The sequence below is a fragment of the Ascaphus truei genome, chromosome 3 (assembly GCF_040206685.1).
Source record: "Ascaphus truei isolate aAscTru1 chromosome 3, aAscTru1.hap1, whole genome shotgun sequence".
NCBI classification, from domain to species: Eukaryota; Metazoa; Chordata; class Amphibia; order Anura; family Ascaphidae; genus Ascaphus; species Ascaphus truei.
Genome location: NC_134485.1, coordinates 419604065 through 419617360, shown reverse-complemented (window position 1 = coordinate 419617360; position 13296 = coordinate 419604065). Strand labels below are relative to the sequence as shown.

The window sequence follows — 13296 nt, the reverse complement described above, 5'->3', positions numbered from 1 at the left end:
AGCTGATTCTATTAATGAGTATAGGATAGTAGTAAAATCACTACAAGCATTATGAAAAGATCCAGTGTTACACATTCTAACCTTCACCAACTTATAACCAGATCAACAAATAGTACATTCGCACAACTTAGTATTTTAGCTGAAGCACTTCAGCTGATTTCCGTTTACTGAATATTTTATGTGTTCGGTATCAGCGGTGCTTCAGAACAGCGGGTATGTTATTATAAGTGTAGCATAGCCTCCGGCCGCTAATCTGTTGGGCCCTCACTGTGTAAATCCTGGTAAGTACAGGCAATGTGAGGGGTTAATTCTCTCATGAGGGCCTAGCATGCTATTTTTGCTTGGATGCAGTGTTACTGTGGCCAGGAGCGGGTCTAGCCTGAGGGAGGATACTAGCTGGGTCACTTGCAGTTATTGTGATGCCTGTCAGTATCAGACCTGCCCTGTTCTAGGGCCGGGTTACAAGCCCATCCCCAGGGTATATACTGGCACTCTCCCAGAAGCTGGAGTCTTTCTTCCCCCCCCCCCCCCTGTGGAGTGGGCAACAGCTGCCCCGTATCCCAATAGGGGATACAGGAGGAGATCAGGAGGGGATCAGGAGGGAGCCTAGATGGGCCTCAAGCTTTAAAGTGACCTTCAAGGGATTAGGAAGAACTGTAACTTCTGGCTGTGATGACAATAAAGAATCTGGAGTATGGCTGTCTGAGCCATACAAGAGTGTCAGCATGGACCAACCTGGGCCTCCAGGATCCACGCTTGCTGGAGGCGCTGCCATGTGAGAAAGAAGCACCCTGAAAGCCTGTCTTGATTCTCCCCACACCACCGCAGAGCAACTCGGACCCTCCTGGATTACCAACAGGTATGCACTGCACCAAGAATACACAGGTAGCGGCCTAAATCTCACATAGGGTGGGGGTAAAGGTGCTACATAAGTGCCACTTTCTTACCTATATATTGAATCTTCCCAGCCCTCAATCGGTCAGTAGTGAGTGCACATAGGTTCTTTTGGTTGCATCTTCAACCCTCCCCTTTCGTAACATTTCTCACTCCAGTATACACCCTACGAACCTATCAATCGTTAGCACTTATATAGGTGAGCGGTAGTATCTGTATTTACGTCCTATATTCTAAGCCTCACTGTGCTGCCGGTGGCTGCGTGGGGGCCTGGCCGGTGCTGGTTGGGCCTCTTGTTGCTGCCCGGCATCTCCCAAGCTGCCGGCATGCCCCCTGCACTGTCCCACACCGGGCCGCTCACTTCCGGTGCACACAGGCATCAGAGAGGCCCGGTGTGGGACAGTGCAGGAGGCAGGTCAGCAGCTGGGGAGATGCCCGGCGGCAACAACAGGCTTGACCAGCGCCAGCCGGGTCACCGTCCCCATGCCCCCCCCCCTTACACCCCCTGCAGCCACTGGCAGCACACCGAGGGAGAGAGGCAGCAGCTGGGGAGCGGCAACCGGGACGGAGGCTCAGGAGCCGCAGGTTGCCGACCCTTGTCCTAAATCATAAGAGAGTGCAACATTATTAAAGGAAGAGAAAAAGAAGAAAGTGGCAATTAATTTACAAGTCATCCCCTACTCATAAACTCTACATCAATTATACAGTCCGTCATTTAATCTATAAATTATAGCATAATCAAAATGTACATAACATACCAGAAACATATATAGACAAACTGGTACCAATCATATCATCACATTTATCTAAATTTATGTAAAAAAAAATTAATATAAATGTAGGCCAGCTCCCCGCTCACCTCCGTGGCAGGTGAGGGAGGGCTGCAGGGCGCCGTCATCTTGATAATACTCGCGCATGCGCAACGGACGCCTCGCAGATGGGCAGTGCACCGTTAGTTGCGGTGACTATTAAAGGGGTCCACACGGGACTACATGTCCCAGCAGCCCCAGGGGCTGTATACCAAGTGGGGCCCCACAGCCAATATGGCATTGGTATCCTCCGCAGGCAGAAGGATACATTTGGCGCACTCAGGACGCGCGCTTCAGTCGGAAGCGGGACAGCAATGGGTGAGAGAAGGTCTAGGGAGAGGTGCTCCGCTAGACTAGGCCAGATATCCCCCTTAGGTCCCAGCTAGACCCCGATCACCTATAGCTTGTGGTGCTGTAGGGAAAGCCCCCAGATAGGGATGCTCCCCTTAGCACACTAGTACTAGAGTACTGCACCGGTGACAGACGCCACACGGTGAGCTGCGGCCTGCGGTCTGGGACCAAACCACAGGCCCCCTAATTGACATCTACAGGGACACACTCCAGCGGGAGATCCCTCCAGAGACGGACGCCTGGCAGAAGAAGAGGATCCGGTAAACCGCGTCGTGGGATCACAGTGTGGTCCAACGGATCACCATCTAAGTAGGCCGGGTCTGGCCTGAGACCAGGATGGTACCCAACATGCACCAATAGCCACACACAGGGGATATCGCTACTCCACACACTCATTGGGTGGGCCTTATCTGTGGACACTAGGTGGCTAAGTGTCCAGGCACCTCGGTAGTTTGGGGTAAGACCGCACCGGGGTGTGGACACTGTGTGGGAGTATATACAGTGTGGGTATTATATTGTTGGGGCCCTTATACTGTATGTGATTACGTATTGAGTTATATATACTGTATATGTCAGTAAAGATAAGTTCGTTATACCAGTGAGTATATACTCATTTCCTGACTGTATTGGTTCCTTTGGGGGTTTTTCCTGCTGCACTAGGATCCCTCCCAGGTGGAGGCGCTGTAAACGGAGAGACGAGACAAAACCAGGCTCCCAGCAGCGGAGGCTTAGGCTGACTGTGAGCCACGCAGGTAATCCTCAGCACGCGTAGTCCCTTAGTCACGGGGAAAGGTGGCTACATAAATATAAAAATTATCTTTCTGTAGCACTGGTAGGTTTAGGCTATTATTCTATCCTCCTCCTGGCAGTAATCCCTGCATATGGGCAGGTTTGCCAGGAGTAATCATGGGTTTTCCCCCCTCACTGCAGATCAGTGAGGCAGAGAAGGCAGTGCAGACAGGCCTGTGTCCAATAAAGGGACAGGGGCGGGCTCTTTCTGGATCTGTCTTAATGAACTGCATTTCCTGTATTTAGTCAGTTCCTCTTCCCCCTTGAGAGAGGATAGTCATCAATACCCAACTGTGCAGGGCTCTGGCAGTTTGTGGCCCTCCCTTGTGGGGGTGGAGGGAGACGATTCCCCTTACTCCACCAGGGAGTAAGGGAGGAGCTAGGCCTGCTTTCAGTGCCCTTGACTGTGCAGGGCCAAGGCCATCCTGAGTGAGAACTCCTGAGCTGTACGGCTGTGGCTGTGTATGCTGTAAAGTGTGCTGCTTGGATGTGAATAAAGTGTTCCTGATTGATAAAGACCGCTGTGTGATATTGGAATCTCTCATTCCTGAGAGGGACGTTCTACTGTAGGGATTCCACCCCATATCCTGGGGCCTGCAATAGATGGAGGCGCTGGCACCGTAAGTACCAACTGGGCTCCACCCCAGAAGCCTGTCCTGGTCTTCCCCATGTAGCCCTGTGTAGTTTTGGGGATATAGTTCTTTCTCCTCCTGTGCAATAATCCCTGGTAAGGGCAGATTTGCCAGGATTAATCATGGGGCTTTCCCCCACACACGTGCTGTGCAGTAATTTAGTGAAGATAGTGTCATCAGGCTCTGTGTCCAATTACAGTGACACAGGGGTGGTGCCTATTAGAACTACTTATTGCATAGCATTTCCTGTATTCTAGCAGTGCCTCTTCCCCCTTGAGAGAGGCTAGTCTGTCCCAGCAAACTGCCAGGGCTCTGGCAAGTTTTGTGGCTCTCCCTCTGGGAGTGGTGTGGGAGACTATTCCTCTTACTCCACCAGGGCATAAGGGAAGAGCAAGGACAGCTTCTAGGGCCCTGACTAGGAGTGGTGTCCAGGGACTTCCTTTGGGTTGGCAACCTATGATGAGTGGCTGAGAAGACCGGCTGCATGATGGGCACTCTGCCATGGGTTGGAGAAATAAAGTATGCCATTGATAAAGAACCCTTCTTGCCTGAGCCTGGAGTCATTCAGGGAGAAGCTGCACCAAGAGGGACTTTGCTACTTTCGTTGGTGTGTTAATATTAGTTTAGGGGAATAAGGGTCCCCTGTGTTCCGTGCACCCTGCATCTATTCATATTTGCTTTTGTTAGAGTGCTGTCTATCGCCACCCCTTGAAGACTTTCTGTAATAAGGTTCTGTCTATATTCCCCACCTCAAGTGCCTAACTTTATTTGTTTAGTGCCACATAATGATTGACCTGAGATGGAGTTATTAGGTGTTTCATTAAAGTGTCCTGCTCTTGTGTTTCTATCCAAGTTTTTCTTCATATTAATCACAGGTTCCAAAATCCTCCTAAATTATTTTGATGTTTTCCTACATAGATTTTGGAACATGGACAGCTTAAAATATAAATAACTCCCGTGCTTCTACAATTAATGAATTCTTCTAGTATATGTTCCTGTCCCATTAGGGTTGTCAAAACGTTGTCATCGACATACCTACAAGCTTGATTCCTTGAACCTTATTCCCGCCTGTCACGGTAGACCAGACAATTCACGCCGAATATACTGGGAACTGATTGAACAGGACAAAATGATCAAATAAACTGAAGATGTATTCCCTTTCGGGCAAACACAACACTGTAAAACAAATAACACTTGAAAATAACACTTTTTTTTTTTTTTTGCATGTTCTTGTATAGCGCTGCTAATCGTACGCAGCGCTTTACAGAGACATTTTGCAGGCACAGTCCCTGCCCCGTAGAGCTTACAATCTATGTTTTGGGTGCCTGAGGCACAGGGAGATAAAGTGACTTGCCCAAGGTCACAAGGAGCTGACACCGGGAATTGAACCAGGCTCCCCTGCAGCAATCTCAGTGTCAGTCAGAGTCAGTCTTTAATCACTGAGCCACTCCTTCTCCCCAGCCACTCCTTCTCCACCACTGACAGGTAAATGACAGGGGGAAGTATCCAAGAATCACACCGGCTAGCAATTCTCCCTTGCTGGATCAGAGTCACGATCGCCACACTCCTGTGTCTCTCTGCATGTAGATCTGCTTCTCTGATCAGCAGCCCTCCTTGTATAGGACTCTGTGGCTATCCTTTCCATGGGAGAGCAAACCTCATTGTCCATTCATCAACACCTCCACGCTCCCAACCATTGTCTCAATACACATTATCAGCAGGAACATCAGTTGATTAAATCAGAGTTTTCTCCATATAAATGTAACTCACATGCAAATCCCATTACAAGTCTGCTATCTTAGAGGTTAGTACATACAGTCACATAATCCATTTAACATTTTACAGGGCTGACTCCCAAATTACATCACACTGCTTACACATAGATCACAAAACACTTTGTATTGTATTGTATTGTATGTCTTTATTTATATAGCGCCATTAATGTACATAACGCTTCACAGTAGTAATACATGGGGTAATCAAATAAATAACAGATAATATAAATAACAGATCATGGGAATAAGTGCTTTAGACATAAAAGTAACATTTCGGAAGAGGAGTCCCTGCCCCGAGGAGCTTACAGTCTAATTGGTAGGTAGAACGTACAGAGACAGTACCTCATAATGCCTGCTCACTAGACTTGGGAATTGAATAATAGTGACTAAAGTGCTTTGGAATACACATACATAGTCCATTATACATTTTACAGTAACCCTGTCTCTCCCCACACAAATTAGGGGTAACTAGCCGTGTATAACCCCTTTATTACAGGCCAGATTACTCCTTATCGTCACACCACCAATTTTCCTTCAGCCATCTGGGTGTGGAGATCCACTGCTCATGGAATATTAGGTGTCCGCGTGTTTCCACAGACCAGTGCCGAGAAACGCTGGTGTATCAGCCACTTCCTGGCTCGCGTCCTAGATCTGCCCCGTATACCAACGTGATGATGTCATCCGCTACCTCACAGCTGATTGCATGGATCTCCTCCACACTCTCCCAGACGTAGACAGTCACCTTCCAGCAATAGTTTACCATGTACCGTTCACCCTACGCGTTTCACGAATGACTATTCGCTTCCTCAGTGGTATTACTTGGTACATGGTGCATGACGTAATCACGTTAGTACGCATGGCGGATCATGGCCACAAGTCAGGAAGTGGCTGATACACCAGCGTTTCTCGGCACTGGTCTCTGGAGACGCGCGGATACCTAAACCTCAAGGAGCAGCTGAAAAATCACCCTTAAGAATGGATAGTCTGTGAGAGAGATTCTGAGATTCCCTTTTTTATCATGTTATATTACATGTCGCGGAGTCCCTCTACCCGGCCTCCGGTGCGGGGAACGGCTCCGCTGCACCACGTGATCCGGGAGAAGAGGCGACAGCCATTTTGGACTTGGCGCATGGGAGGGGAGTTGTGTTGGAGGGTTCGTAGCGTGGGACCTGATCCAGCCTCTTTCTCTTGCTATTCCCTGCACATGCAGGGCCAGGCATACAGCGTAACTTAATACGCAGTCATATATTAAGAAATGAACCACTAATTGATAGGCACAGCTAAACGACATACGTACCTGATATACTAGCTGATGTCTGTCAAGTGCTCGAGCAAACACTGCCTCACCACAACTGCTGTGACTGCATAGAATGAGATGAGATGAGTATAAAACTTACAACCGAGAGCAGAGCTATTGTAGCTGAAGTGGTGATGTTACATTTTAGTATCTAGTCCTGTATAAATAGCTTATACTGATACTATGTAACACTTGATACACCAATGCATATAGCTTAACTATATGTGTAGTCATATATTAAGATATGAGCCACTAATTGATAGGCACAGCTAAATTATATACTTACCTGATATACTAGCTGTTGTTTGTCTTTATTGTTGAAGTGTTTGTGATTAACACACTTTATATGCTATGTTGTACTGCCATAGTAAGCATCTCATGGGTTAACTGCTAACAACATGACCTGCTATCTAGAGCTGCATCAGCAGTCAGGTGTTGGCTTATGCGTTTCAATCATGCACGTTCAAGGAACTTTTTTACCATTTTAAATTTGCATGCATTAGGAGTATTATTTCTGTTACCTCAGACCAACTATTTGCATGTAGTTGCTTTACTAGGACTTTAGTTTAGATATGAGACTATAACTGGATGCGGTCACTGAACCGCGCCTCGGGGTTTAGAGGTGCACATTTTGTGCCAGCTCCTTTAGAGTAGGTCTCCTCTCTTTTGATAATTGGGCATTGTAAGATACGTGTTCAGAGGAACGCAATGGAGACTGTTTTAAGGTGAAATTAAAATAAGGCTTTATTGCGCCTGTTGCTTTAAACACAGCAAACATGTAAATCAGCAAACAAAATCCGCTCCACTCTGGAGTATATATACACTTTTGATCCAGCTCTCTAACTGCATGGTTAGCCTAGCGATTCACCAGCCCAAATCATAGAGACATTCATATACTTAGATAGACATAGATAATAGTCTTAAAAGAAAAGTCTTATCTGTTAGCTGGGTTGCTGTAGGGGAAGGCTTCTTTGTTCTCCTGGTGTCCCCACCCGTCTGTGATAAGGCAATGTCAGGATCCAGGTATAGAAGTATTATCCCCTGTGTCTTGTTGTCAGCTTGCAGTCTCAATTGGCAGGCTCAAGACGTCTGTCTCCTTGTTCAGCCCAGTTGTGTACTAAGGAGTCTCTCTTGCTGTCTCAGAGGCAGGCTTTTTCTAACCCCTGTAATCATCCATGTGGTGTTAGTTAATTGCCTGCCAGCAGTTAACCACCACACTGCTGGATTAGAGGCACATTTGTGAACAGGGATAAGTCCCCTGTTACAAGCATCTATATAAGTAGTTAGTTAAGAGGCTATAACTGGATGCGGTCGCTGAATCGCGCCTTTGGGTGTAGGTACACACTTTGTGCAAGACCCTGATTAGCTAGCATTTTTTACTTGTACTGTATATAGGTGGTACATTCATTTGGCAATCTGATGAATTTCATGCGTCATTTGTTTTTTAGTGAGAGACATCTATATGGCCACACACATTCCCAGCTAGCTCAAACTCCCACACACACCACATCATGAATATATATTTATGTCAAAAAAGAGTGCTACTGATAGTGGCAAATGTATACAACAAAAGACAGGGGTGCCCAATGCTACATACAAATGACAAAACATATATGGTAATAAGTATAAAGTTCAAATACTTCAATAATAATAGTCATTACTTGGTTATTTAGTTAAACCCTTTAGCCAAAGCGTCGTAAGCCTGCATACCAAACATCAAGGTATAACCAAAAATGCAGGTCCTACACTACACTCTGAACCCTTCCCTTTACCTATGTATGAAGGGAAAGAACCATAGTAGGTCCTGTTCTTGCAGCAAAGTTAAAAGACCTCCCAAGTTAAAAAGGTGAGGAGTGAGCTCTGGGGGGAGGTGCCACCTACCTCCATACAACTGTTACCAGTCAGAAATTGATTAACACACATTCTCAATTAGCTCAAACTCCCACACCCACCACATCATGAATAAATATTTATCTTAAAAAAAGAGTGCTACTGAGCGAGGCAAATGCATACAACACAAGACAGGGGTGCCCAATGCTGAATTGAATGTATAACCCTGTTCATTTAATGTAACCATGTATTGTCATCATAACTCTGTGTCCAAGACATACTTGAAAACGCGAGATCATTCTCAATGGTGAAACATTTTATTAAAACAATTAAAATATAGTAGTTTTTTTTTTACATTAAGGGATATTGTCAACCGTGCATTTTAATTATTTACTGCAACTATGGATTTTCATTTTTAAACAGATGACAGAGCAATAAAAAAAAAATCAGATGTTGCAACACGTTCATGCCTTTGGGATAGTGCTATTGTTCTAACAAAAACTGAAATGCCCAGCGCAACATCCAAAGTGACACAATATATAGTACAGTGTCATTGTTCTGCGCTGATCATAATCTTTCTTTTTTGTTGTTGTTACAAGTTTGAAAACTTTGAGAAGACCCAGCCGCCATCGTTCAGCAAATGGCGAACTCTACGGCTCTGTACAGCAATATCACCCAAGTTTCTGTCTATAGCAACAAGAACATTGAGACTGTGAGGATGGCCCTTCTAATCTTGTGTATCTGCTTCTGCTTCTTCTTGTACTTCCTTACACTTATACTCTGTGTCTACTTTACCACAGCTCATATTCGAGAGAACACTCGCTATGTCCTTTTTGTCCATATGCTCATTAATGACACACTGTATCTTGTCCTCGTGATCACTCTGTTCCTGGGTGCCTTATACATGGTATTCCTCCCTGTGCCATTATGCTATTTCTTAGTGAGTCTGTGCACAACTTCCTTTAGGGTCACCCCCTATAACCTGGCAGTCATGGCTCTTGAACGATATGTAGCCATTTGCTACCCGCTAAGACATGCACAGCTTTGCACCCCACAGAGATCTCATGCTGCCATTGCAATCATATGGGCCGTGGGATTCCTCCCTTGTGTTGCTGATTTCATTGCCCTGAGCTCCTCAGTTGGGACAAAGTTTTTCTCTCTTAATGTGGTCTGTAGCCAGCCAGGATTATTGAAGACCTCAGAGCAAAACACCATGAGATCCATCACCCTCGTCCTCAGCTTTGCCCTGGTGGGCCTGATAATCGTGTACACTTACATCAGGATTATGCTGATTGCACGGAAGTTTAGCTCAGGCAAATCTTCTGCCTTCAAGGCTGGGAAAACAGTCATGCTCCACGCTTTCCAGCTCCTGTTATGCATGACCTCTTTCACCTCTTATTTAATTGACACATATATCAAATATTATTTAGATTCTTTGCCCATAATCAACTTTCTCCTATTCACGTGTCTGCCTCGGTTTCTCAGTCCTTTCATTTATGGTGTTAGGGACGAAGTGTTTCGCAAATATATAATAAAGTGGCACTCTTCTGCAATCGCTTTAGGATAGAACCACCAGCGACCTTACAGTATACAAGTCAAGAGTATGTGACACGCTTGTCTTTTAGTACACATGCTTCAATACACATAGGGAAGAGACCTGTGAGATTTTGAAAGCCCTGCATAATAGGGCTATGAAAAAAATCTCTTGAGTGTCCTTTAAAAAGTACCACGACATTCATCAAAAGTACATTTCCTAATTCACTCTTGATCTCATTTCTCTGCACTGGCTTTTCTGCTAAAATACAATATATTTTATTCTGTCAACACACACAAACTACAACCCTCTCCACACAAAGGAAAACACACACACACAGGCCCCTCCGCACACAAACATACACATGCACACTGTAGCCTCCCCTACCACTGCCGCTAAAGCATACACACACCCCTGAGAACACACATGCACACTGTAGCCTACCCTATCTCTCCCCCTAAAAAAACACACACTGCAGACCGTTTTTTCCCCTCCATACAGTACAGCACAACCTCCCCACAACACACTCACAATGCAGAGGAGACAGTATCTGGCTGCTGCAGGGAGTGGGAGGAGTCAGTGTCTAGATGCATAAGAAAGGGGAGGAGTTAGTGTCTGGATGATGATGTTCTGCAGCTCTGAAAGCTGATTGGCGAAAATTTTAACGTGGCTAGGTGTCAAAAATTGTGACCATTGCTGGATGAAAAATCAGCCAATCAGCTTTAAGAACTGAAGGAATTATCAGAGACGTATTCTAGTAGCTCCGGTAAGTAACTCACTGAGAATTTGGGGCCCTTCTTGAAGGAGTTTGCATAAAGTATGTAGCTATTCAGAAAGCTTTGATAACATGCCAAACCCGCTAGAGAAGTGCTTCTTCCCTATCAGCCTCGCTCCCACACGGGAGCTCAAAAAATGCTCAAACTCGCATTTCTTTAAATATCGAGCAATTGTATTAGCTCCGAGATTCACCTCACGGCTGCAACTCGCAAGCAGCTCTCCGGTACTCATCTCGCCGCCTCAGGGATGGTGAGATGGAATCCGTGATGTGACTCTGAAGAAGACATTTATTTTTGGATTGAAGCTGGGTATCTCCAGAGATGCCCCACATTAATACCACCTCCGGAGACCCCCTGCTTCCATCCTTCTGTAATAAAAATGCATTTACAGGCAGCTTCATTACTTTAGCAGCTAACCGCTAAGGTAATGAAGGAGTTAAATACCAGCGCCAAGGCCATCCTGAGTGAGAACTCCTGAGCTGTACTGCTGTGGCTGTGTATGCTGTAAAGTGTGCTGCTTGGATGTGAATAAAGTGTTCCTTATTGATAAAGACCGCTGTGTGATATTGGAATCTCTCATTCCTGAGAGGGACGTTCTACTGTAGGGATTCCACCCCATATCCTGGGGCCTGCAATAGATGGAGGCGCTGGCACCGTAAGTACGAACTGGGCTCCACCCCAGAAGCCTGTCCTGATCTTCCCCATGTAGCCCTGTGTAGTTTTGGGGCTATAGTTCTTTCTCCTCCTGTGCAATAATCCCTGGTAAGGGCAGATTTGCCAGGATTAATCATGGGGCTTTCCCCCACACACGTGCTGTGCAGTAATTTAGTGAAGATAGTATCATCAGGCTCTGTGTCCAATTACAGTGACACAGGGGTGGTGCCTATTAGAACTACTTATTGCATAGCATTTCCTGTATTCTAGCAGTGCCTCTTCCCCCTTGAGAGAGGCTAGTCTGTCCAAGCAAACTGCCAGGGCTCTGGCAAGTTTTGTGGCCCTCCCTCTGGGAGTGGTGTGGGAGACTATTCCTCTTACTCCACCAGGGCATAAGGGAAGAGCAAGGACAGCTTCTAGGGCCCTGACTAGGAGTGGTGTCCAGGGACTTCCTTTGGGTTGGCAACCTATGATGAGTGGCTGAGAAGACCGGCTGCATGATGGGCACTCTGCCATGGGTTGGAGAAATAAAGTATGCCATTGATAAAGAACCCTTCTTGCCTGAGCCTGGAGTCATTCAGGGAGAAGCTGCACCAAGAGGGACTTTGCTACTTTCGTTGGTGTGTTAATATTAGTTTAGGGGAATAAGGGTCCCCTGTGTTCCGTGCACCCTGCATCTATTCATATTTGCTTTTGTTAGAGTGCTGTCTATCGCCACCCCTTGAAGACTTTCTGAAATAAGGTTCTGTCTATATTCCCCACCTCAAGTGCCTAACTTTATTTGTTTAGCGCCACATAATGATTGACCTGAGATGGAGTTATTAGGTGTTTCATTAAAGTGTCCTGCTCTTGTGTTTCTATCCAAGTTTTTCTTCATATTAATCACAGGTTCCAAAATCCTCCTAAATTATTTTGATGTTTTCCTACATAGATTTTGGAACATGGACAGCTTAAAATATAAATAACTCCCGTGCTTCTACAATTAATGAATTCTTCTAGTATATGTTCCTGTCCCATTAGTGTTGTCAAAACGTTGTCATCGACATACCTACAAGCTTGATTCCTTGAACCGTATTCCCGCCTGTCACGGTAGACCAGACAATTCACGCCGAATATACTGGGAACTGATTGAACAGGACAAAATGATCAAATAAACTGAAGATGTATTCCCTTTCGGGCAAACACAACACTGTAAAACAAATAACACTTGAAAATAACACTTTTTTTTGCATGTTCTTGTATAGCGCTGCTAATCGTACGCAGCGCTTTACAGTGACATTTTGCAGGCACATGTCCCTGCCCCGTAGAGCTTACAATCTATGTTTTTGGTGCCTGAGGCACAGGGAGATAAAGTGACTTGCCCAAGGTCACAAGGAGCCGACACCGGGAATTGAACCAGGCTCCCCTGCAGCAATCTCAGTGTCAGTCAGAGTCAGTCTTTAATCACTGAGCCACTCCTTCTCCCCAGCCACTCCTTCTCCACCACTGACAGGTAAATGACAGGGGGAAGTATCCAAGAATCACACCGGCTAGCAATTCTCCCTTGCTGGATCAGAGTCACGATCGCCACACTCCTGTGTCTCTCTGCATGTAGATCTGCTTCTCTGATCAGCAGCCCTCCTTGTATAGGACTCTGTGGCTATCCTTTCCATGGGAGAGCAAACCTCATTGTCCATTCATCAACACCTCCACGCTCCCAACCATTGTCTCAATACACATTATCAGCAGGAACATCAGTTGATTAAATCAGAGTTCTCTCCATATAAATGTAACTCACATGCAAATCCCATTACAAGTCTGCTATCTTAGAGGTTAGTACATACAGTCACATAATCCATTTAACATTTTACAGGGCTGACTCCCAAATTACATCACACTGCTTACACATAGATCACAAAACACTTTACCTCATAATGCCTGCTCACTAGACTTGGGAATTGAATAATAGTGACTAA

At 45.7% G+C, this 13296-nt stretch overlaps 1 protein-coding gene across 1 annotated transcript; it reads left to right on the top strand.

Annotated features, from left to right (window-relative positions):
* Nucleotides 1-523: 523 nt before the first annotated feature.
* LOC142490802 (odorant receptor 131-2-like) lies at nt 524-9944 on the top strand. The gene is made up of 2 exons (XM_075593225.1): nt 524-859; nt 8977-9944. Exon 2 carries the CDS (start codon nt 9018-9020, stop codon nt 9942-9944), a length of 927 nt encoding a protein of 308 aa, XP_075449340.1. The 5' UTR covers nt 524-859; nt 8977-9017.
* The last annotated feature ends 3352 nt before the right edge of the window (nt 9945-13296 follow it).